Source organism: Ciconia boyciana, chromosome 4 (assembly GCF_034638445.1).
Source record: "Ciconia boyciana chromosome 4, ASM3463844v1, whole genome shotgun sequence".
NCBI lineage: Eukaryota > Metazoa > Chordata > Aves > Ciconiiformes > Ciconiidae > Ciconia > Ciconia boyciana.
Window position 1 is genome coordinate 14,533,141 of NC_132937.1, and position 26,117 is coordinate 14,559,257.

General features: G+C 40.1%; 1 protein-coding gene across 5 annotated transcripts in view; it reads left to right on the forward strand.

Moving 5' to 3' along the window:
- DYM (dymeclin) overlaps nt 1-26,117 on the forward strand; it is a 279,208-nt gene that overhangs the window by 19,015 nt on the left and 234,076 nt on the right. For 4 of the 5 annotated variants that reach the window (XM_072858890.1, XM_072858886.1, XM_072858892.1 and 1 more), the window contains exons 3-7: nt 6,583-6,635; nt 7,319-7,412; nt 8,744-8,877; nt 15,871-15,943; nt 23,907-23,948. In XM_072858890.1, coding sequence (XP_072714991.1) covers nt 6,583-6,635; nt 7,319-7,412; nt 8,744-8,877; nt 15,871-15,943; nt 23,907-23,948 — 396 coding nt within the window. The remainder of the gene's footprint in view (nt 1-6,582; nt 6,636-7,318; nt 7,413-8,743; nt 8,878-15,870; nt 15,944-23,906; nt 23,949-26,117) is intronic. The other variant, XM_072858891.1, reaches the window with a different exon arrangement.

The window sequence follows — 26,117 nt, forward strand, 5'->3', positions numbered from 1 at the left end:
AATGTTTGGATTTTGGAAAAATAAAATACAGCTTTTCTGGATGACTTTCTTAGTTATTGTTATGAGCAAGATCTGTGAGGTTTACTTTGGAGTCTTTGCTCTTGGTTTAGGCAGACCTTTGTGTTTGGCTCTCCTATGAGTTCCTACCAAGAATGCAACCTCCTCCTTGGCAGTGGTATTAGTTACAGTTCTTTCCTGATGGAAAACTTAAAACAGAGTTAACTAACACAGAACTTGCTGAAAATCACATGCTTAATATTTACTGTTCCACTTCATTCCTTCCCTAGAGTTTTTAATGAGTCGCTGGTTCAAGAATAGTGTGCATGAGCCTTTAATGGAAAGACATAAAAATGAGTAACTTTTATGTTGCCTTAATATGGTACATTTTTAAATTGGTACAATCAATTATATGCAGCTTTCTATTCTGATGTCTGTCTTCCAACTAGTCTATTAAATTCAGCATTTCCGCAGTATGATTTTACTGAATGGGCTGATTCTTCTGTTTTGTATTCAATGGCAAAGAAAAAAGCTTTACTTAGAGGAAAAAACTGTCAGGAAAGCTGCTGCTCTTTTTTTTTCCTTTTTTTTTTTTCTCTCCCCCCCCCTCTTTCTCTTTTAGAGGGGGTAGTTGTCTGCTACGGTTTGGGTCTTACCATAATAAGGGTAGGTGTCATGGTATGAGTATGTTTATAATTGCAGTTTGTATGCAGAATACTTTCTCTTGCCATGTTGAGATATTTTTAACAGTAGTCAGTGCCACTTTGAAACCTCTTATATTGTGATGCCTTTAAAATAAAAGCAGATAAAACCATGCTCGTCAAAGATGACTGTCAGGAAGCAACTTTAACGGTCTTCAATTATGGTTTTGCTGAAGTCTATGGGACTGATTGTTAGTAAATTTTTAAAGTAAGGCAACTGAATTCAACCACTCTGAAATAACTCCACTGATTTTTTTTTTTCCCTTCTCCCTGCCACCCTCCTTCCCCTTCTTTTTGGAAGTAATGGTTTTTTACACTATATGCCAGAATAGTTGACCGCAGAATCTGGCTTTCTGGTAGTATGAAGCCAGAAATAAAAATCTGCAGTCAATGAAAACTAGGAAATTTTTTTGAGCAATAGACTGCTTAATTTACTGTTTTTCCCCACTTCTACTGAAGAGATGCTTTCTTACAGAAAACTAATTCGCGGATAAAGAAACTCCTTGTACTATGATCAGTAACATCAAATACAAAGTGATTAAATCCCAACAAAATAAATTTTGAGATAAGATCAATTATGAAATAAGAGAAGAGCAATTTCAGCAAGACAAAACAGAATTTGTCTAAATACTGTTTCAATATTATGTTTTACTTGGTCAATAATCATTGCCTGTACATATGATAACTCATAATTTTCACTCTTCCTTGTGAAATATAAAGGGGCAATTTTGGCTTGTGTTGGTATTCCCATATGTTTGAGTGGGTGCGTGTGCATTGAATTCCCAAATGGCATTTATATGATAGTACAGGTTTGAGGGATTGAACTTTTGTAACAGGAAAAAGAGGTGACCTCTAGTATCAGAGGGGCAGTATTTAAGCTTGCAAGTTTGAACTTAATTTTGATTTCTTCTCTCCCCTTCCTAGTACGGAGTGCTTATGTGATGTAGGTGTGGTGGTTGTGCTGTCCTTTTTCCTACAGAAGGGGATTACCCTTGATTACTATTTACTTCTGTTGCTGATGTGCGATACCTGGTGTCACACAGATGCTTCCTCTGTATGGATGGGTTTGTAATGAACAATTTGTATGCAAAATATTCTTACCGCTTGCTGTGTTGAGATGTTACAAGACAATAATCACTGCCACTGTAAAACCTCTCACGTTTTGATGCCTTGAAGAGGAAACAAGATAAAACTATTTTCTTTAAAGAAGTCTGTGCTGTCAGGAAGCTAATTTCACTATTATTATTAATTAAGTTTTGCTGAAGTCTGTCAGCCTACTCTCTACATAAAAAAGCAAATAAAATAATTTCTTGCTTTTATAAAGGACTTTGAAAATGCTGGCCACCAGATCACAGGATGAGCCAGGAATTCCTGTGAAGCCTGGAATTTTTTCTTAAAGTGTGTGGGAAGCAATCCTGCACCTCACACATTTGCTTGAATCTAAACAAGCCAGTCAAGTCTGTGTGGTTAAGTGTACTTTTTTTTGAGTCCTTAGTGTTTCACCCAGTGCTCATGAACTGTTTGAATCCCCACACCAGGTGATACTTTTGCCTCAGAAAATTGTAGAACTGGTAAATATGATTGGGAGATGTACTACTTCCCCAAAAGCAAATGGTGTATTTCAGATAGTGCCAGTTGAAATATATGATTACATGTACAAACTCACCCAGTTCACTGTGATCATTATATTAAAAATACATGGCCTGAAGCTGGTGTTTGTTGCCATGTGCATGTGAACATCTTCCAAAGTGGTGTCTCCTCCATGGCAGGGCTTACTTGATGTTACTGGGGTGCCTGGGTTTCTCCTAGTGATGCTCAGCAGTGCCATCAAGCAGCAGGAAGGGTTTACTTACCTTGCTGCTTGTTTATTGCTAGAAACTGATAATCTTTTTCTTGTTGAGAATATACTAATGATTCTCATAGACCAGGGGATATTTTAATCCTCCATCCCTAATGATTCTCTATTCTATTTTTTACATGTTCTAGAAAATATTGTCTTTCAGAAGCTTCTTTTCAGTTCTGAAAGTGTAATTTTTATTTTACCAGTTCTTGGTAGATAAAATTGCAGAGTGGAAAATGTGTGGGATTTTTCCCTTTTCTTTTCTGAAATGTTGTTTTCTCCTGGATCTCCCATAGGTACTTCATTACAATTAAATGTAATATGTTGAAGAGGATCAATTTAAATGCATTTTAGACTTTTTTTTGTCCCAAATAACAAGCTCCTAAAATATATATCTATATATGTGCATGTGTATACACATATATTTAGCAACAAGGCAGTCCGTATTCCTCGGGTGAGGGTTTTCAGAGAGAATTGGAACTTTTATTTATGATCAGTGCAGTGAAGGAGCTTCACTCTAGCAGTGCTTGCTCTTGTTGTTAACGCTGAAAAATAGTTTGAATGCTACCAGTGCTGCTCTGTGGATTAATGAAAGGATGGATGTTTTAGTGTTAGGTTTCCATTCTTCTGTTCATTCATTAGCCAAATGTCATCTCCACAGGGATTGTAGAGCAAGGTCAATACCACAGCTGGTTGTAGCATTTCTTTTGTGCCACCATATGAATCTTGGCTCTGGCATTTTCTGCCTAAGTGTTAATGTAATACATCCCCTGTCTTCACAGCACAAAAAAAATATGCAGACCGCTTTTTCCATGTGTCTCACTTTTCTTTCCTGCCCAAGTTAAGGAAAGAAAGCCACTGCTAAGCTTTGCCCCAGGTACCTGGAAATGGGCTGCTATTTTTGTACCCTCCCCACTGTACTCTCTCCATGAATCCATCCTTGGGGATGTAGCAGTAGTATTACTTCTGGTGACTGTAAGAACACCGTTTCACTGTGTGTGTATGTTGGGGTGGTGGTCTGCTGTAGTTCCTCCTCACTAGGTGTTTCTGTTGCATGAACTGAAATTTTGCAGATGTTGCCTAGTCTTGAGGATGGCAAAATTCAATTCTGAGTTCTGGTTGTATGAATAAGAGGGAGTGGGCTGTAGTTAATTTCTAAGCATTAAACTTCATTTTATTAGGAAAAAAGAATGAATCTAGTGTTAAAAGCTTTGCTGAAGATCTGAAGGTTTGCTTGGTTTGCCACTGGTTTTAATCCTGGCAACTTGTAGAAATTGGGTAACTCTGTGGAATTTGTTTGAGGACTTTGTGTGGTTTTTTAATAACTCAAAGGGAAGAAAAAAAAAAACCTGTAAGAATGCTATACTTTAAAACCTAACTGCTTAGAAATTAGGGGAAAAATGAACCATAATTAAAAGCTGTATGTCTACATTTATGGTTTAAATCCTGGAGCAATTACAGTAATCACTTGGTCTGTGTTATAGAAGTCCCCAGCATCTTTGGATAGTGGGAGGTGAGTCATGTTGTGCTGGATTACGATTATTCAGGACCTAAGAACTCTCTAGTCAGTTGGTGTCAGATATAATATTCACCCTGCCTGTCAGCTCACAGGAAGGAATACATCCTGATGACAAGCAGCCAGCTGGACAAATTTAGAAGTGGGTTTTTTGGTTGTTTTTTATTTTAAGTGCAAAAAGTCCTTGTCATAGACCTGGAAAACTGTGGTGTCTGTAGTTGCTGGTAGGGTGTTCTAGCTTTATACCATTTGTTTTTAATTACTCTGCATGTTTTTAGCACTGAAACGAGAGACCACCTTTGAGACTAAGTTTAATGTTTTTAAAGTATATATGAAAGTGTAAGTTTATTTTTTCTGAAACTTATGTTGTAAAGCAATTCATAAGGGAGGAAAGAATGCTCATATTTTATATCAAAAAAAGCCAATCTGCATAATATAAAGTTGTCTCAGGATATTCAGCTGTAGGTTAAGAGCTATCTCTGCTGTCAGCTCACTACACAGTAAATTAGTCTGATATACAGGAAAATTTGCAGGCATCTTAACACTTAATTTGTTTGATGTCTCTATCTTGAAGCACTTCCTATTGAAAATTTTTGAAATAATTCTTTTGGCTGCTGTTTCTACCAATATCCTTACCTCCTCTTCTAGTCCTCAGGAGTTTGGGCACAGCTCAGACAAACTCAACAGCTTCCAAGAGCACGGCTCCACGTGGGTTTTCATGGGAAGCCCCTAAACCAGCTCCACTGCTGCAGCACCACAGTTAATCTCAGGTTGATGCAACAGTTCTTAGGACTGTGTTGTAAACTGGCTTACCATCTAAATTTAAAAAAAGAAAGAAGGGAGACTGTTTCCCCCACCACTGCCTTTTAGAAGTTCACTGGCAGAGCTGCAGGTAGTTGGCAAGATGGGGTAGAACAGGTGGGACAGAGTGTGTGCATGCGGTACCATGCCCTTTTTGTCTTCAATCTCTGATGTTTTTATATAAATTGGGTTACTCATCAGAAAATTTAATGCTTAGGAAGCAACAGCGACTTTGGCAATCTAATTATGGCCCTACTAAGTTTTGCAATATTTTTATATGAGAAGAGTGCTTGAACGGAGGCCATACCACTGACTTTTATAGGCTTAGTTACTATTCAGGTTTCATTACGTTGCTACTTTCCTATTTATTCTGAGGATGGTGATTTTCATACCTGTAATTACAAGGATGTAGCTGCATGAACTCTGAAATTGTTCAGCCTATATTACATACTATGTTATGTCTGCAAGCATTGAACTGGGTTTTTTTTGACTGACACTTAATTTGGGGAACTTCAGAAGGGCTGCCATTCCTGTAGGTCAGACTGTATGTTAATTGAGTCTGTATAGAGTCTGTACAATCTTCTCTGATATCCTGAGCAGTAGGGCCTGTTGCGATAGGACAAGGGGGAATGGTTTTAAACTAAAAGAGGGGAGATTCAGACTAGATAGAAGGAAGACATTTGTTACAATGAGGGTGGAAAACACTGGAACATGTTGCCCTTTAGGTGTTAATATTGGGACACCTTCATATTGCTTAATGTGGCATTGAACGCTATCTGATTATTATTTGTCGTCTTTTCCCATCTGTTAAGGAAAAATATACTTCCCATGTATTCTTCTGGTTTGTTTTTGAGGATCAGTTACTCTGTACTGGCGGGTTTGTTGTGATAGGAGTATATAAATGTCTTTTTATGTGTTTGACACAGCTGGTGGTTGTTGGCAGGTGGTTGTTGGCTTTCAGTGGTTGTTGGCAGGTTCTGCTTTAGTGCTTTATTGTTCTTTTCAGCTGATGGTTTTCATTGAGGCATACCAACAGGCAGTTAATGAAGTTATGAAAAATCTGTCATATCTGATGTGATTGTTGCATTAGTATAACAACATTAGTTAAAGGAAAGTGGTGCTTAGCTTGAGGTTAAATGTCAGGTTGAGGATTCTTTAATTTATGCTTTTTAAAAAGATGTTATTTCATATGATAGTTCCTGTAAAAAATAGAGTTCTTTCTGTAGGCTACCGTTCTATGTGTATTTTCAGTGGTGTCATGCTAAGCATGGCAGCATTGAAGCCACAAAGGTAGCAGTAATACAAATGATGTAGTGACATCATTCCACTTTGACAAACAATTCACTTTTGAATATTAGTTTCCTGTTTTGTAGTCACTGTACTTCAAATACATGTTGTCCTGCCCGATACTAGGATGACCGAGCACTGGAATGGGTTGCCCAGAGAGGTTGTGGGGATACTCAGAAGCCACCTGGACATGGTCCTGGGCAGCTGGCTCTAGGTGACCCTGCTTGAGCAGGGAGCTTGGATGAGATAACCTCCAGAGGTTCCTCCTAACCTCAACTGTTCAGTGCTTTTGGGATGTCTATGTAAACCAGCTAATGGATTGGTAACGTTAAGTGCTTCATAGAAATATTTTACTTCTGTTTTGTAATGAATTTTCACTTCAAGTACAGGAACCCAATTGCTTGTGTAACCATCTTTATTTTCTTTTCCCCCTCTCCTAGTGCTGACTTAAAGCTCTTGGAAGAAGCCACAATCTCAGTCTGCAAGTCTTTAGGTGAGAAATTGTGACATCTTAACTTTTTTCCATGTGCTTGATCAGAAAAATGAAGAAACAGCATTCATGTGCACATCCATGTCTTTGGTATACTTAACTCTACTTGTATGTGTTCTGCTAGTAAGATTAAAGTAGTATAAAGAGTGTGCTTATGTACGTATCCCAAACTTCTGGAAAGTTCGGTGGTTAACTGTTTTGTAGAACTTGAAATGACGGAAAGGTTGAAAACAAATAGCTCCATCCCTATTACCTCTTTTTCCTTCTGCCCTCTAAGCGGATCAGTAAGGGGAAAGAATTAATCAGAGGACAAAAGGAAGGGATAATATAAACGTGATCAACAATGTTTCAAGAAAGTAAAAGTTAGTTGTGAAAACCTGCCCAGTTTTCTGACGGGAGACTAGTATGCTGTAGACAAGTCTTGGAAAGGAAGCTGTATGAGCTCCACAGTTGGGATATTTTAAATGTAGGATGAAAAGTATGTTTAGAGAACAATTACGGAGTAGTAAGGCATGTACTGGAGAATCTTAAAAGAACAACAGCAGCTATACAAAAAAACAGACATACTGTGCTTTATGTAGAAATATTTAAGACATTGACATTTGTTTTCATTCTGTATATTGTTTGAACTAAATAGTGTTGACTTATGCATGCTAGGTAATCATATCTTATTTTTCCTCATCTAGTTGAGAAGAATCCTCGAACAGGAAATCTTGGGTCGTTGATTAAAGTCTTTCTTTCTAGAACCAAAGAGTTAAAAATTTCAGCAGAATGTCAGAAGTAAGTACCCGGAAAAAAGCTGTGTGTGCCATTTCACTTTTTAAATGTTCCTTTTGCTGCTAGCTCTTGAGTTTTTTACTTTGCTAGTTCACATAATTGCAGACCAAAACTTAGAATTCTCTTAATCATGGTTAGAAACAGAACAAGTATTTAGTACTTTTCCAAACACAGAAGGTTAAGTGTAATAGGTAAATAGATTGCTGGGCAAAAAGACATGTTTGTGTTCATCCTGTGTGTTACATAAACACATCTGTGTACAAATGGTGTAACTTCTGGTTACTACTGGTTTAGAGCTGTTTAAAAAATCACCTGACCTTTTTAGCTAAATCTTAATGTATGAACCAGTACTTTATCGTGGAAATATTTTGAATTGGATTGAACACAAACTTGTATATTAGGATATTGCTTTTAAATCACATCATGCAACTACCATTGGTTTTGCTTGCCCCTTTCAGCAGTAGGAAAGAACTCCGAGAGGTTACATGTGCAGCACTGTGTAGTTTTTGCAGGAAACTTTCTGTAATTGTTCCCCCACACCCATAGACAAATGTCCAACTCTCATCAGATCTGGGGCTTCAAAAAGAAAGACTTTTTTTAACGCCCTCTTGCTCACAGGACTGCCCTCAACCTTTTTACTTATATCTGGAGAAAGAAGTTATTCCTGCCTGGATAGCTCCTGCTGCTTTAATCCAAAAATACCTTGAAAATATAGCTTCAAGCAAGAACTTGACTATATGCTGTTGTATGGGCTTCCCAGCAGTTGCTTATTGGGACTCAAGAAAATGTAATGAAGCTATATTCCCCTTGCTTTCAGAAAGCTTGGAAAATATCTGTGTGTGTTGCATAGAAAAATCGTGCTATATTGTGCTTCTGAAGTCCATAAATGCCTGTGGTCATCTGAAGGCTGTTTGACTGGGAAAACTGCTAAGGTTCAGGGAGGCCAGAGTAGCTTTCATATTGAAGCTGTTGGAAATTTTCAAATGTCTGGGTGGCTTAAGTCCATGGTATCTAGAAACCTTTAGAAGTATGCTGAGCCACCTGGTGAGCTATTCAAAGAGTGGTACTTCTGGCAACTGTGGTGTGTTTAACAATACAAACTTATGAATAAGATTGTATTCTCTTGGGGGAAGAAAAAAAATACTTTTTAAATACATTTCCAGTTTGTTTGCTGTAGCATCAACTGAAGACTCCCTGCTTAAGCACTTTGGCTTTTCCTTGCTTCAACTGTAGGAACCCCTTTGTCTACTCTGGCATATATTTTCTTGTGGGTTTTGATGCATATTTGCAGGTTAAGCATTACTGATTCTTGTTTGTTTCTGCTTCTTTTCTAGTCACCTCTTTATTTGGCAGGCTCACAATGCACTGTTTATTATTTGCTGTTTGCTGAAAGTATTCATCAGTCGAATGTCAGAAGAGGAGCTGCAGCTTCATTTTACTTACGAAGAGAAAGCACCAGGCTCATATGGTGGGTATACTCTAGTGCTAGTGAAACAAATATCCCACAAGAAACTAAAAAGTTCTGATGTTTGTAGATGTGGTGCTTAGGGACATGGTTTAGTGGTGGACTTGGTAGTGTTAGGTTAATGGTTGGATTTGGTGATCTTAAGGGTCTTTTCCAACCTAAATAATTCTGTGATACTGTTTTGTTTAGACTAAGAATCCCAAACTTTGCTTTAAAACTAGAAGTACCAATGAGGTTACATACAACATGTTTACTGTTCGGGACAACCTGTGAGATTGAAAGTATGTAGTCAGTCGTAAAACTGGCTTACTTCCTTTTGGGGTCTGAAGTAATTTGGTGTAAACCATCTTCCTCTGTATAATACATGTGAAAGAGAACACCTTCAAAATGTGATGAGAGCTTTTCATTACACATTGACTGTCGTCTTCTGCTAGAACTAAAAGTTTGTTAACAAGCTGTTGGCATGTTACAGGTTCTTATAGCAAAATAGACCTCTTCTAGAGCAGGGCTTAAGTTGTTTGGTTTATTTTTTCTTTAAAGATTTGTATTAAATTTAACATGGTCATTTATTTACAAACTTAATTTGGCTTTTTTTTTAAACAGTTGTTCAGAAGTGATGCTGTAGACCTACCTCAGCTTTAGTCATTCTCCTGCAGTTTGAAATGTGGTAATGGTCCTCTTCAGAAGAACAGAATAGAATTGGGGTGAAGCTGACCACATACTACTGTAGGAATGGTGATGCTGCAATTATTTAGTGTTTCTTTTCACATATGTTTCATAAACTAGCAGCAGCCAGGGAGTGGAATTAATGCAATTTTTAGGAATCTAGTGAGGGAAGATAACAGCACTATGGTTAGAACTGATCCGTTGAAAAGGCAACTGCTAAAATTTAGTTAGTGGGCAGTAGTTTATACAAGAGTAGAGGAAAAGTCAAACAATTTAGACAGAATGTTCAAAAATAAGTGCATCACCAGGAAATGGAGCATGTATTAACACAAGATGAAAGATGGCAGGGAAGAAGCTCAAATAATCTGGCTCTTCTCCTTCTGCTATCCAGTCTTTCTTTTAAAATGTGAATAATGTGAATGCGTTCAAAATCAGTTTGACTACAGCAAAAAGAAAGTCATAACAATATCTGCCACAAATCTTTGTGTAGCACTGTATCAAGATGCTCTTACAGGACACATGATGGATAATGCCAGCACAGGAGCCTTGATTTCCTTTGTTGTAAAGATACTGCTGGGTTGTAATTGCATGTAGTTTATTGCATAAAGCCAAAAATGGTCTGGCAAAAAGGACTGGTATCAGAATGCTAATACAGTGCAAGTGAAGTGTGGAAGAACAACCTCTAGTTTGTTCTTCCACAAACTGGAGAAGTATCTGAATGAACTATCTGTAGAAGTATCTGAATGTGGATTTCCCTCAACAGTCAGTCCAGCAAGGCCACGCATTGAGACTGCCTAATAGCTGCTTGCTCATTGACTAGTGAAAACTGTTCATTAAAACCTGTTTAACTCCTTGGTGCCTGCTGTTGGTCTGGGGAAATCAGACTTCTGGTGCCAAAAGATTGTGCTACATATTGAAATGGTTTAATGTATTTAAACTGTGGTGAGTAATCTCCAAAGAATGAAGTCAGTTAAGTGATGCATTAGCAAGTAACACCTGCTTATTATAAGCTGTCATTGCAGACTGCCTATGGGTTTATACTTGGTTTAAAAAAATTGCCCACCTCTTGCTTCAGTAGTAGAGCGTAGCACAGTAAAACAGATGGAAAAGCTGAGACATTTTGTTAGCTTGAACCCCCAGGATCTTTATTCCTTATGCTGGGAGTTCCTCATAGCATGGTATGAAAAGTGATTCTTGTTGCTGGGGCAGATCCATGTTTATACCATGTCTAGTAGCACTTGACTGTAATTCACAGTGACATTTATTAGTGATAATTTTGTGCATATTGATGGCAAATGTACTTAGCAATTATCTTTGAGCAGATTGTTCGCTGGATGTTCTTGATTAGGAAGGTAATTGTGTGTGGTCTGCTGGTGAGAGCAGGGGATGGAGGCAGGAAACGAGCTGCTCCTCTGCTCTCCCTGCTCAGCTGTGGCTCAAGTCAGCTGCTGGGTTTCCAGTTGGAGATGGTCCTTGTAACCTTCTTCAAGGTGTTGAGGTTCATAATGTGCTGTGTTTACATAGCCATCATTTTTTGCTCCTAACAAATCTTCACATAGGATTTTTAAAATATATATAGAATATGGTAATAAAGTGAGTGCTTTCCTGTAGCTTTTATACTTAGCTATAGGAAAAGTGAAGTATCATTGACAGAGTGTAATAAAATGTTGTTGTGTTAGGGGCTATTAAAGTGACCAGAAAAAGATGAAATGGTTTTTGTTTGTATTTTCATAATTAAGTCAAGTGTAGCTTCTTTTTTTTAATTCTTTGGAAACTAGAGCATGCCTTGTTATTGCAAAGTATACACAAATTTATTACTACTTTTAGTAAAGTTGTACATACTTAACACTACCTTTGGTGAGCATGCTTTTTAAAAATTTAAGTTGTTCTTAGTTGTCCTTGCTGTCTTTTCATTCCCCAGAGCTTGATGATATTTTACTATTTTTCAATTGTGAGCATGATAAAACAAACCTTATACAATACATTATTATGTTAATAATATAATGTAAAAAAATATGCATATAGATAAAAGCTATAATACTGTGTCTAAATTTTGAAGTACTATTTGCTTATTTTCTTAATGGCTGGTGAGTAGTTATTGGAAAGAACAGTACAAACAACCTCTCTCTCTTATGATCTGTTTTTGTATGCCTTGTTCAATCTCACAGCCTTCTGAGAAAAGGTAACCGTTCTTTTCAGGATCATCTTAAAACTCCTTTGGAAATCACTGTGTGGTGGTATTTGTTTCCCTGTTTAAACTGTGAGCATCACTTTTTTTTCCTTCTAGTCTGAGAAGGTACTGTATCCTAGTACCATGTTCTCTGAGTTTAAATATAGCACCTGGGAACTCAGAGTGCATAACTGCAGTGTCAGCATGTCAGGCTGCTCATGCTGCAGTTGGTCAGAGCATCAGCACCTGCTATGCAATATTCAGTATGTCAGGCAGAACTGTATAGTGTATGATAGTAATGATGTATGGAAAATATCCTTGTTACTGGCTACTCAGCAATATGTCTTGTATTTTGACAGGTTATATATGACACAGCCACTATTGTTTAATTAGCATTTTTGATAACTGTCTTATCTGGAAGAATTCTCCTCCCAGGTTTTGCAATTTCATATGCTTGCACTCAGTTGCACAAAAGCTGTGCAATTGTGCTTTGTGTCATAAAATGTGAGTATTGACGTTTTTCATTTTGCAAAAAGTTTGAGTGCATGGATGTGTTGTAGCCTGCCGTTATAAAGTTGTAGTGAACAAATTGCAGAGAATCGAGTCCCTGCTACAGCACTGCTTATTGATTTCCTTCAAGAATAGTCCATTAATAGGAGTTGGTTATTGGCAGTTTTCAGATGGTTCTTTAGCCCAGGATGTGCAGCCTTGGCCTCTTCATTCATAACTGGGAATTTGCATACAACTTTGGAGGATATTGCACGATTTTGATTGTAGGAAAATCTTTATAGAGACTTAAACCATATTCTTTAAGATTCAGCTAAAAAATTCTGATATTAATAAATCCTAAACTGGACTCAGCATATGCTGATCTGAAGCTAGAGTTAGTCTTGCTAACACAAATCATTCATCTTTCAGTGAGGCTTCCACTGTCTGTATCCCATAATTTCTGCATGGTCTTTAACTGTACTGTGATTCAGAGGTATAAGAGAGCATATGCTGTGTATTGTATTCTAAATCAAACCGTCAGTTCATTCAGCCTCTTCCATGACCTGTAGTAGAGAACTTTATTCATTCTCTATAGAGAAGTTTTTATCACAAGGCTGCTAGGGACTGTATTTCATGTATTATAGCAAATAAGAGGACATAGAGGAGGGAATAAACAACAATACCTTTACTGCAATCCTTAAATGATTTCATGAGTGTTCAGCTATCATATAAAGGAAATGAGAGATAGCAATTAGTTTATGTACTCATTGTTAACACTGTTAAGGGAAAGTTGGAAGCTTTTGAGAGTCCTCACAGCTGAAGATCAAACCACAAGACCCAAAGAAGCTTTAAGTCTGCTGGTTGTGTAATGAATCAAATGAATGAGGCTTTAGGTACTGTTTTACAAGTAACGAATTATTTCATTACTGATGTCCAGGTCCTATCCTATCTGTAGGAGCAACAGGGCAGGAAAAAAAAGTAGCATCTAAGGTGAGGCTATACCTTGCTATGCCTGAATATCTTGTTAGTATTAGGTACATCCAGCTGCTACAGCAGCTCACATCAGGTCTTGACAACATAGTAGTTAGGTTCTTGAGAAGAAAGACTGTTTTACTGTCTATGTTAGACCCTGTATCATGGCCAAGGATGGAGCTGGGCTGTTTTTTCTACAAGTGGAGTCTCCTGGCATGTATACTTTCCTCTGGATAAGCCATTTTGCCTGTGTAGTGTCTGCTAATCCAGTGTCTGTAATGTGCATAGCTTTGAAAAAGTTAAACACAAATTATTATTTTTTTACGTAAAAAAAAAAAAAACCAACAACAAAAAACCCCCCCAACAATAACAACAAAACAAACCCCACCAAAAAGCCAAAAAACCCACAATGCAAGTAATCCAAATGTTTGAGGACTTAAATATGGCTGATGAAAAATGGTACTTCAGCATAACTTTTAAAAACTGCTTGTGTTTGCAGTTACTTCTGCACTGCCATAGAGTTTAGAAGATGCACCTATGATTCCTCTCTCTGCAAGTCTGCTTTAATCTTACCTGGACAGATTCACCCTTTACTTATTTTCCCCAAGGTTTTACATGTGTGTTTTGATCCAAGTATGTGAACTATTAATGTGAGTATTGTGTGTGTTGTCTTTATCCTGCTATTGAAAAAGACATTGTTTATGAAAACACATAGTGTTCCATGTTTATAGAGTGCTCTCACGTTATAGATTTGGCATGCATCCACCTGGTTGTCTTGGTAAGACAAGAATTAAACAAGAATGCATGTGCCCCAATGGGGAAAAGGATACATTAATTATTGTAGCTGAATGACATTGATTACAGCAATTAAGCTTTTTTTAAAAAAAGAAAAATAGTTTGAGAACAGAGCAGGAAAGACTAACATCTTCCATTCTATGTGATTGTGCTAACCCAATATTTTCTTGCTTTATTTCGAATGTAGTGTGGGGGAAAAGCCCTCTTTCATATTCAAGTAACATTATTCTCTCTTCAAATGAGTTGTGTATATACCATGGTGGAAGAAATGATAAAATGCACTCTCTTTACTTTTTTTCATCCTTCTTCCTCTCTCCTCCTCCCTTTCCTCAATTGTCAAGAGAAAAAAATAGGTACCTTTTGGGAACTAATAGCAGTCTTGATCTATAAGCATTTTCTAGATTCAGAAAACCTGAGGAAACGGTCACGTTCAAGTTACTTTAGAATACATTATCTGGGCTTTATTATTGGCAGTGGTTTCTGTCTAAGGTTAAATGCTCCTAGCAGTTCTTGGTTTTTACTAACAGGTGCTACATTGTGTTACTCATGGGGGATTCTATATAAAGGAAACCATGTTTCCTTGATAAAAAACTTATTTCCTTCAGAACATGCAGTTCACTAGGTGACAATTTTTAATGTGTTTTTAATAAACCGATTGTGGAAAGAAATAATATTGCTTTATTGTGAATATTCCCTCTGTGCTGCTTAAAATTGAGTTCTGGAATAAGAACAAACTTCGGTTAAACAGAGTAACGCTGCCATAACCTGGCTATAACATTGTGTTTATTGCAGGATGTATTTATTTGAAAATACAAAATAAACAAGCATTTGTGTAGTCATTGTGCTGCAGTGCTGTAATGCCTGTTGGGTAATGCAGAGGGAGAAACTATGCCTGCTTTTAGGCCATTCAGCACTATAAACCCCTACACTTCTTTGTGTTGTAGATTTCTCTTCATAATTTTATTTTGAAAGCAGAAAAAATCCTAATGAGCCAAGAAATTTATCTTCTGTTTTTTTAGTATTATATGACAACTTCAGATGGTTTAATAAGCTTTTTCCTCAGTAAGTCTTGCAAGTCTTCTGTTACTTTTTTTGTTCCTTTTAAAAATTGCAGTGCTAATGTAAAATACCACCACTTTTATTGCTTAGAATAGTTGAATTTTTAAAATAATTTTTAATCATCCCATGCATTTTGTCACATTGTGTATGAGTAAAGAATAATTTCTGCTCACTTAAAATGCACTTTGGAAATTAATGAATTCTTACTTGTCATTGAAATGTGTAAAACCTCTTCAATAAAGAAATGTGTATTCATGAAAAAATACTGTCTATTAAATTGCTTAAGAGCAGCAGTGATGTGTACTGTAGGCTGCATTCATTTGACGGATCACAATTTAGAATATTGTTCAGTCTATGTTAGACAAATGAAACTGTGTTTTCTATCTGCTTATTCTTCACTTGGGATTAAAAAAAGGGGTGGGGAAATATGCAGAGTGCAGGGAATTTTGAGAGGAGACTTGAACTGTGGACCAGTGAGAAGTCACTAGTGATCAGTTCAACTGTTAGTAATAACACCATTTAATATGAATTTAGGTAAGTAGCAAAGTAAGGCTTGACGTGATTAATATTAGCATATTCCTACAATACCGACATCTCATTAATTTATCCAATTGTTACTAGTTATTTGTTTTATATATAAAAGGCTTAGCACCACCATTTTCTCTGGTGATAATCCCAAGTGCCTTCTGTTTCAGGAAAGAATGCTATCTTCTTAAACAGGTAGAATTTCTCTTCTAGTGTTTGTTCCTTAATTAAAATATTGATTGTCGGGATGTATGTGTTTAAATCTATGCTTTCTTTTGGTATTTGAAAATCCAGAAAACCTTTGGTATGCTACTTTTCAGGAACAGAGTGTGAAGACCTCATAGAAGAGTTGCTGTGTTGCCTCATCCAGCTCATTGTTGAAATTCCCCTCTTGTAAGTTGGCTTTTTTATTTTTTCTTTTTTTTTTTTTTAGTCTGTCCTGGTTTCGGCTGGGATAGAGTTAATTTTCTTCCTAGTAGCTGGTATAGTGCTGTGTTTTGGATTTAGTATGACAAAAATAGTGATAACACGCTGATGTTTTGGCTGTTGCCAAGCGGTGTTTACACTGGGCAAGGACTTTTCAGCTTCCCCTGCTCTGCCAGGTGCACAAGAAGCTGGGAGGGGGCACAGCCAGGATAGTTGATCCAAACTGGCCAAAGGGCTATTCCATACCATATGGCGTCATGCCCAGTATATAAAGCTGGGGGGAGTTGGCCAGGGGGCAGCGATCACTGCTGAGGGACTGGCTGGGTGTTGGTTGGCGGGTGGTGAGCGGTTGTATCACTGTGTTTTTGTTTGGGTTCCCCCCCCCCCCCTCCACCACCACCACCTTGGATTTTGTTCCCCTCTCTCTCTTGTTGTTTTCCTTCTCCTAACAATTTATTATTATTATTGTTGTTCCAATTATTAAACTGTTCTTATCTCAATCCACGAGTTTTCTTACTTTTGCTCTTCTGATTCTCTCCCCCATCCCACTGGGGTGGGGGGGAGGGTGAGTGAACGGCTGTGTGGTACTTAATTGATGACTGGGGCTAAACCACAACAGTCCTTTTTGGCGCCCAACGTGGGGCACGAAGGGTTTCAGATAATAACAGATTAACCAGAGCGTATTAAGGAATTTAGATCTGTTAGTAGTTGTGGGCCACGATATTGATTCATCTGTTCTCGATAGCGGTTTACCTGATCTGCACCATGCTAATTTTTTTTGCTGTACATGTTCAAGACCAGTGTTGGTTTTTGCAGTTTGCTGTGCTCTGCAGTGATTAGTGATGTTTTGCCTGTGAGATTTGTTATTAAAACAGTGACCTTGGGTTTACTTTGGTATCTGAGTTTTGTACCGAAGCCATTACTGTACGTTGGATACCACCTCATGGAGACAATTCGCAATTATACTTCTTCCTCTGTGAGGTTTTTTATGGAGGAAATGCAGAATGGCACCTTCGCTACCTTCTTCTACAATGTTTCCTCCTTTGTTACAATAACTTTTCAGTATCTATCTTGAACATCCTTGGGTAGTTAAGATACATCTATTGGTATTGCTTGGGAATATTGTTTTGGTTTTGTCCAAGATTAGTAAGCAATTTAAGAATATCATCCAGAGATCTGCCCCAAGGCCAGATAGTTGAGTGGCAGGGTGTGTGGGATAGCATGGGCAAATGCCTAGGACGGTGGGCACCTCCAGTGTTTTGGAACTTCACCCCTGAACAAGTGCAGAATCCTGAAAAATTAGTAGACTATTTGGAAAAAGTATGTTGACACCCTGGCAATTGCAGGGAGATAAAAATCACTGCAATGTGCTGGGGCCTGGCCCATGCCTACCGGGCCCTGTTCAACACTATTCAGAACCCTCAAGGGTCTGGTGACAAAACGACAGACACCACGGCTGCTCCAGCCCCTCACTGCAACAGGCACTGCAGCTACTCCAGCCCCCCTGTGACAGATAATGCGGTTGAACCAGGGAACCAACCTGTGTCAGTATCAGTCACCCCTATACATAAGAAGAAATCCTGGAAGCAAAAGTCAGCTCGTTTAGAAAGGGAAGATGAAAGAGCAGGGCCATCACAGGGAGAGGAAGAACTTGTGGATGAGATGGAAACCACCCGATCCCTATCCCTGAGTGAGCTGAGAGATATGCAAAAAGATTTCAGCTGTCATCCAGGTGAGCACATTGTCACCTGGCTGCTCCAATGCTGGGATAGTGGGTCCAGTAGCCTGGAATTACAGGGTAAGGAAGCCAAGCAGCTGGGATCCCTTTCTAGGGAAGGGGGCATTGAGAAAGCGATTGGAAAAGGGGAACCAGCCCTCAGCAACTGGAGGCGACTCCTGTCAGCTATGAAGGAAAGATATCCCTTCAAGGAAGATGTTGTATATCGCCCTGGGAAATGGACCACCATGGAGAAAGGGATCCAGTACCTGAGGGAATTAGCCATGCTGGAGGTGATTTATGGTGACCTGGGCAACGAGCAGATACCCACAGATCCAGATGAGGTCCAGTGCACATGACCTATGTGGCGGAAGTTGGTATGGAATGCACCATCGTCGTGTGCCAACTCATTGGCAATACTGACCTGGAAAGACGGAGAGGGACCAACAGCGGATGAAGTGGCTAGCCAGCTCCGGGAATACGAAGAAAGTACCTCTTCCTCCCTTGTCTTGGCTGTGGAGAAACTGTCCCGGGAGGTCCAGCAACTCAAGGAGGATAGGTCCTACTCCCCACCTGTACAGACCAGTGTCTCAGCTATTAGGAGTCAGCGTTCCTCTGCTCAAGAGAGAGGATATAGAGGGTACACACCACGGGGTACCCTATGGTTTTACCTGCGTGACCACGGAGAGGACATGAGGAAGCGGGATGGAAAACCTACCTCGACCCTAGAGGCACAGGTACATGAGTTGCAAGGAAAAACAATCACCAAAGGGGGTTCTTCCAGGGAAATTGCTGCTCCGGTTTCCAGCGGACAGTTCCCCAGACAGAGTAAAAGGGCTGATCTTACTCCTGATTTTAATGAAGGAGCTCCTGACTCGTATGTACAAGAAATGGGTAATGAATATAATAACCAGGACTAGAGGGGCCCTGCCTCCAGCCAGGTGGAGGAAAGGGACAACCAGGATTACTGGACTGTGTGGATTCGATGGCCTGGCACATCAGACCCACAGGAGTATAAGGCTCTGGTAGACACCAGTACACAGTGTCCCCTAATGCCATCAAGCTATACAGGGGCAGAACCCATCTGTATTTCTGGAGCGACAGGGGGATCCCAACAGCTAACTGTCTTGGAGGCCAAAGTGAGCCTAACTGGGAATGAGTGGCAAAAGCACCCCATTGTGACTGGCCCAGAGGCTCCGTGCATCCTTGGCATAGACTACCTCAGGAGAGGGTATTCCAAGGACCCAAAAGGGTACCGGTGGGCTTTTGGTATAGCTGCCTTGGAGAAGGAGGAAATTAAACAGCTGTCCACCTTGCCTGGTCTCTCAGAGGACCCTTCTGTTGTGGGGTTGCTGAGGGTCGAAGAACAACAGGTGCCAATCGCTACCACAGTGGTGCACCGGAGGCAATATCGTACCAACCAAGACTCCCTGATTCCCATCCATAAGCTGATTTGTCGACTGGAGAGCCAAGGAGTGATCAGTAAGACTCGTTCACCTTTTAACAGTCCTATATGGCCAGTGAGAAAGTCTAATGGAGAGTGGAGACTAACAGTAGACTATCGTGGCCTGAACGAAGTCACGCCGCCCCTGAGTGCTGCTGTGCCGGACATGCTGGAACTTCAATATGAACTGGAGTCAAAAGCAGCCCAGTGGTATGCTACAACTGATAGCGCTAATGCGTTCTTCTCAGTCCCTTTGGCAGCAGAGTGCAGGCCACAGTTTGCTTTCACTTGGAGGGGCGTTCAGTACACCTGGAATCGACTGCCCCAGGGGTGGAAACACAGCCCTACCATTTGCCATGGACTGATTCAGACTGCACTGGAACAGGGCGAAGCTCCAGAACATCTGCAATACATTGATGCCATTATCATGTGGGGCAATGCAGCAGACGCAGTTTTTGAGAAAGGGAAGAAAATAGTCCAAATCCTCCTGAAAGCCGGTTTTGCCATAAAACAAAGTAAGGTCAAGGGACCTGCACAGGAGATCCAGGTTTTAGGAATAAAATGGCAAGATGGACGCCGTCAGACCCCAATGGATGTGATTAACAAAATAACAGCCATGTCTCCACCAACTAGCACAAAGGAAACACAAGCTTTCTTGGGCGTTGTGGGTTTTTGGAGAATGCATATTCCAAATTACAGTCTGACTGTAAGTCCTCTCTACCAAGTGACCCGGAAGAACAACAATTTCCAATGGGGCCCTGAGCAACGACAAGCCTTTGAACAAATTAAACGGGGGATAGTTCATGCAGTAGCCCTTGGGCCAGTCCGGGCAGGGCCAGATGTAAAAAATGTGCTCTACACTGCAGCTGGAGAGAATGGCCCTACCTGGAGCCTCTGGCAGAAAGCACCAGGGGAGACTCGAGGTCGACCCCTAGGGTTTTGGAGTCGGGGATACAGAGGATCCGAGGCCCGCTATACTCCAACTGAAAAAGAGATATTGGCAGCATATGAAGGGGTTTGAGCTGCTTCAGAAGTGGTTGGTACTGAAGCACAGCTCCTCCTGGCACCCCGGCTGCCGGTGCAGGGCTGGATGTTCAAAGGGAGGGTCCCCTCTACACATCATGCAACTGATGCTACGTGGAGTAAGTGGGTTGCGCTGATCACACAATGGGCTCGAATAGGAAACCCCAATCGCCCAGGAATCTTGGAAGCAATTATGGACTGGCCAGAAGGCAAAGATTTTGGAATATCACCAGAGGAGGAGGTGACGCGTGCTGAGGAGGCCCCACTGTACAATCAACTACCAGAAAATGAGAAGCAGTATGCCCTGTTCACTGATGGGTCCTGTCGTATTGTAGGAAAGCATCGGAGATGGAAAGCTGCAGTATGGAGTCCTATATGACAAGTTGTAGAAACTGCTGAGGGAGATGGTGAATCGAGCCAATTTGCAGAAGTAAAGGCCATCCAGCTGGCTTTAGACATTGCTGAATGAGAAAAGTGGCCAGTGCTCTGTCTCTATACTGACTCATGGATGGTGGCAAATGCCCTGTGGGGGTGGTTACAGCAATGGAAGCAGAGCAACTGGCAGCGCAGAGGCAAACCCATCTGGGCTGCAGCATTGTGGCAAAACATTGCTGCCCAGGTAGGGAACCTGCTTGTCAAAGTATGTCACGTAGATGCTCGTGTACCCAAGAGTCAGGCCACTGAGGAACATCAAAACAACCAGCAGGTGGATCAGGCTGCTAAGACTGAAGTGGCTCAGGTGGATCTGGACTGGCAACATAAGGGTGAATTCTTTATAGCTCTGTGGGCCCATGACCCCTCAGGCCATCAAGGAAGAGATGCAACATAGAGATGGGCTCATGATTGAGGGGTGGACTTGACCATGGACGCTATTGCACAGGTTATCCATGAATGTGAGACATGCGCTGCAATTAAACAAGCCAAGCGGTTAAAGCCTCTCTGGTATGGAGGGCGATGGCTGAAATATAAATATGGGGAGGCCTGGCAGATCGATTCTATCACACTCCCACAAACCCGCCAAGGCAAGCGCTATGTGCTTACAATGGTGGAAGCAACCACCAGATGGCTGGAAACATATGCGGTACCCCATGCCACCGCCCAGAACACTATCCTAGTGTTCCTGGTATCCTAGTGTTCCTGGTATCCTGTCCTGGATAGTATCCTATCCTAGAACACTATCCTAGCAAGTCCTGTGGCAACATGGAACCCCAGAAAGAATTGAGTCAGACAAGGGGACTCATTTCCGAAATAACCTCATAGACACCTGGGCCAAAGAGCATGGCATTGAGTGGGTATATCACATCCCCTGTCATGCACCAGCTTCCGGGAAAACTGAACGATACAGTGGACTGTTAAAGACTACACTGTGAGCAAGGGGTGGTGGGACATTCAAACATTGGGATACACATTTAGCAAAGGCCACCTGGTTAGTCAACACTAGGGGATCTGTCAATCGAGCTGGCCCTGCCCAATCAAAACTTTTACGCACTGTAGAAGGGGATAAGGTCCCTGTAGTGCACATAAAAAACATGCTGGGGAAGACAGTCTGGGTTACTCCTGCCTCGGGAAAGGCAAGCCCATTTGTGGGATTGCCTTTGCTCAAGGACCTGGGTGCACTTGGTGGGTAATGCGAAAGGATGGGGAAGTCCGCTGTGTACCTCAAGGGGATTTGATTTTGGGTGAGAATAGCCAATGAACTAAATGGTATGATGGTAATTGCTATATAATACTGTATGTCATCTCTTTTATGGTGGCTATATGCCATATCAATGGTATTTCAGTGAGAATCTCCCAGTTTAATGAAGAAGGAACTTTGCTGAAACCAAGCAAAGTGCAGCAGTGATGGAACCAGAACTGGCTTCAGCATGCAACAATCCAACCCCACACACCCTCTCTCCTGCCCTGAAGGACTGTTATGACAGATGGAGCCCAAAGTCATGGACTAAATGACCTCAACGGACATTTTAGAGGGATGGCCCATAGACCAAGGGAATGATAGCTGTGTGTATATATCAAAAGACAGGGGAAGTGGTGGTGACTAATTGGAATGTATTGGAAAGGGTAGAACCTGGGCGTGATGTAGATAGTATAGAATAAGGGGTGGATACTGTCCTGGTTTCAGCTGGGATAGAGTTAATTTTCTTCCTAGTAGCTGGTATAGTGCTGTGTTTTGGATTTTAGTATGAGAATAATATTGATAACACACTGATGTTTTGGCTGTTGCCAAGCGATGTTTACACTGGGCAAGGACTTTTCAGCTTCCCCTGCTCTGCCAGGTGCACAAGAAGCTGGGAGGGGGCACAGCCAGGATAGTTGACCCAAACTGACCAAAGGGCTATTCCATACCATATGATGTCATGCCCAGTATATAAACTGGGGGGAGTTGGCCGGGGGGGTAGCAGTCGCTGCTTGGGGACTGGCTGGGTGTTGGTTGGCGGGTGGTGAGCGGTTGTATCACTTTTTTTTTTCCCCTGGGTTTTGTTCCTCTCTCACTTTCTTGTTGTTTTCTTTCTCAGTACAATTTATTATTTTTTTGTTGTTGTTTCAATTATTAAACTGTTCTTATCTCAACGCATGAATTTTTTTACTTTTGTTGTTCTGATTCTCCTCCCCATCCCACGGGGGTTGGGGGGGAGGCTGAGTGAGCAGCTGTGTGGTACTTAAATGCTCAGTTTATACAAAGAAGCTGTGTTGTGGTTTAGCCCCAGTCTGCAATTGAGAGAATATAGAACTTAGTGATGTGGTTATAATGTGTAAATACTCGTACTTGAATGGTCAATGTGATGGTGCAGTACTGATAATGGTAACCTGCTGCCAGTACCAGCCCTGAATTCTATTGGAAGAAGTACGTGATCAACATCTCACACCCGGTTCAAACCATCATCATAAGTTATCCTGTTTTATTTTGTAGGAGCTTTGATGTTTGTTTCAGATATCTCTGTCAGCACACAGTTACTGGTGACTTTTGGCCAGAAGTGGTTGTGCTAATTGTACAGGGAAGGGTACACTGGAGGTGTCACTTCATCTCTGGGGGAAGCGGCAGGGTGCAGACAAAAGTTCCTCGTCTGCAGTTGTGTGGGTTTTTGAACTGCATGTGCAGTAAGTCAGTTATGTGACTTATACTAATTTCTGAAATACCAGCGAATTGATGTCTGAAGAAGAGAGAAGAGAAATGACTAAATGGAATATTTCTGTACATCTCCACATTTGGTTATGTGGCCTTTTTCATGCATCTGCTGTATTTTAAATCTGTTGATTCCACATCTCATTGGGATATTGTCATGAAACATACTTCAGTATTATATGAAGGAGAACTTACTTTGTTCTTTGGAAATAAAAATGTTTTTCCACACCTGTCCTGATAAGTTTTAACTTTTTTCCCAAGATAAACTTTGCCAAAGATAGTGTTAGCAGTATCTTTTGTGTTAAATTGCATTGTAGTCTGTGCCTAAAATGTAGTTCTCCATTAAAGCATCACAGCTTTGAAAGAGTTTCAGATTATCTACTATAGTGTAGTATATAGCTCTGCTGATGATTTAGTTTTTGTACTTTGGATTGTTCTTTTGGTTGGAAAGCTGACAAAGATGCAATAGTTTTTGAAACATTGCTCATTAAATACAACTCTGTCAACATTACATGAGGGTTTGGGTAGGTAGTGTGTAATGAATTAGTGATATGATTTAGAGTGTCATTCTGCAAAGCTTGTCAGGACTTCCTGGAACAGATACGCTTTTTGTTTGGAGCAGATTAGAGGAAGTACAGAGGGGTGAAAGGACTGCAGTATATGGGTAAGTTCATAAATCCTGCAGGGGTTTATTTTTCTTTCTTGGAAGTCCCAATGTGTGTGTAGAGTCCAGTAGAATTTATTCTGTCTTTCTGGCAGAAAAAGTTTTCCAGACATGATTGTTCTTAACCCTTTTCAACAACTGAACCTGTCAGCATCTCTATTTCTGTATGAATGTGGTTGCTGGGAATGGAAGTAGCTGTTGAAAGCACTTCATTTACTATATAATAGAATGATAATAATGGCTTATTAAAAAGTAAGTTGTTATAAAACCTGTCTGTAATCTTTAATGTTCAGCTATATTGAAAACATACACGCTTTTCATAAGAGATAGATGTGGAAAGTTTTTGGGTCTTTTGTCAAATAAGTTTTCTTAGCTAAATTTTTCCTGAAATAGCATGCTACTGAATTGTTAGTAAGATACTAACACTTACAAAAGTACATGTTATTGTCTTTTTTACCAGTATAATATGTTTAACAATGTGATAATGCCTTAACTAATGATTTTATCCCCCATATCATCGAAGGGGAAGTAGGGTAGGGGAAAGGAGATACAGAAAAACTTGCTTTCTCTAATACACAGTCCAATTCTGCTTTTCATAAAGATGTTTTAAGGCTGAGACATTTTTGCTTACTATAATAATTTTATTTCAGGAGAATGATCAGGATTATTTTAGTAGTGAGTTTACTTTTTACTTCCCTCCCTTTCCCTGATCAGGTTTACACTATAAATTCTTTCCCTACTTTGTATCAAGGGAGTAGTTCATTTCTGTCTTTAGCTGGAATAAATTGAGAAAATTACAAGCCTAATATGTGAATTTTGGGAAGGAATAGATTGAGTGGAATACATGAAATATTCAAACTTGTAATGATTTTTGTAGCAGGACTTAGGATCATTTGCTAGAGGGTAGGCAGCTTTGGCAGCTTACAGTGGCACTGCTAACAGAGTGTCTATCTGTAAAGCTGCTATTAGAGATGAATTTTTGTTGTGACAGACCATTAAAATCTCTATGCTGAGCCTGTCTTTGAAGCGTCATTCAGAATAGCAAAGTTTTTGTTAGGAGCATTCAATAGCCTTAACAAAGGATTGTCACAATTAGTGTGTCCCTTGGGTTCTATAAATGCAGTTTCATGAAGGAGTGGATACAGCTGGCAGCTGCTGTCTAAATATATTGCTTCTCTGCACCCCAGTTTAAGCTTCTTTTTTTTTTCTCCTTCACTGAAATACTAAGATTATTTTTAAAGCATGGAAGACCATCTCTGTGTCCAAAATGCAGGAGCAGAGGTACCTGTGCAACACTCTTGCACTCTTTGCTTTTGAAATTGTTTTAAATGTCATGTCAGGTGCTCTTTGGTGAAAGCAGTACACTTCAGAGGTACTATAATTCTTTTCCCCTCTATATATTTAATTTCAGATGTTCTGTCTTAATGTTGGGTTTTGTGTGGTTTTTTTTTCTTTTGTTTTCCAAATGTGTTACTGAAGAGTGGAGAGCGTTGCTGGATGAAGCTGTGTGGATTCTGTTATGGAGTAGCGAGAAATTTGTGATTATAACATAGAAAGATCTTATTATTCTTCACAGTTGAGTATCACGTTGTGAAGATGTATATGTAAGACAACAGGCACTGTTGGGAGGAGAGCTTAGGATACCTTTGTGTGGTATTTTGCAGGCAGGTATGTAATCTTAACCCATGTTCCAGACTAACCAAGAGCAAGCATAAGACTTTGGGCTCGGCACGGGCACTGAGTTCATGAAGGCTTGAGTCTTTCCGGAGCATGAGCAGAGCTTGCTTACATCTGAGCTTGCTCTACGAGGAGCCTTGGCAGAATGAGCTCATGTCTGCCTACAGAATAACCTGCAGACATACTTGGAAAATGCAGGTGGGCAGTCTAGCTCAGAATTAATAAGGAAGGTGTGAGATGGGGAAGATGACAAATGGTAAGTCTGTAACCTACCTCTCCATATCCCTTACTATGAAATATAACTGAAGAACCAAAATGTGTTGATTTTTGTTGGGAAAGGCTGCAGAGATGTACAGCAAAGCATATCTAGGAGTCTATCAGAATTGTCTATGATGAATTTAAGAAACTATTTCTCATTTTGTATTGGGAAAGGCAAACGTGCTTTAAGGCAGTTAACACTCAGCGTAGCTAAAACAGGTTGTAGTAGGGACC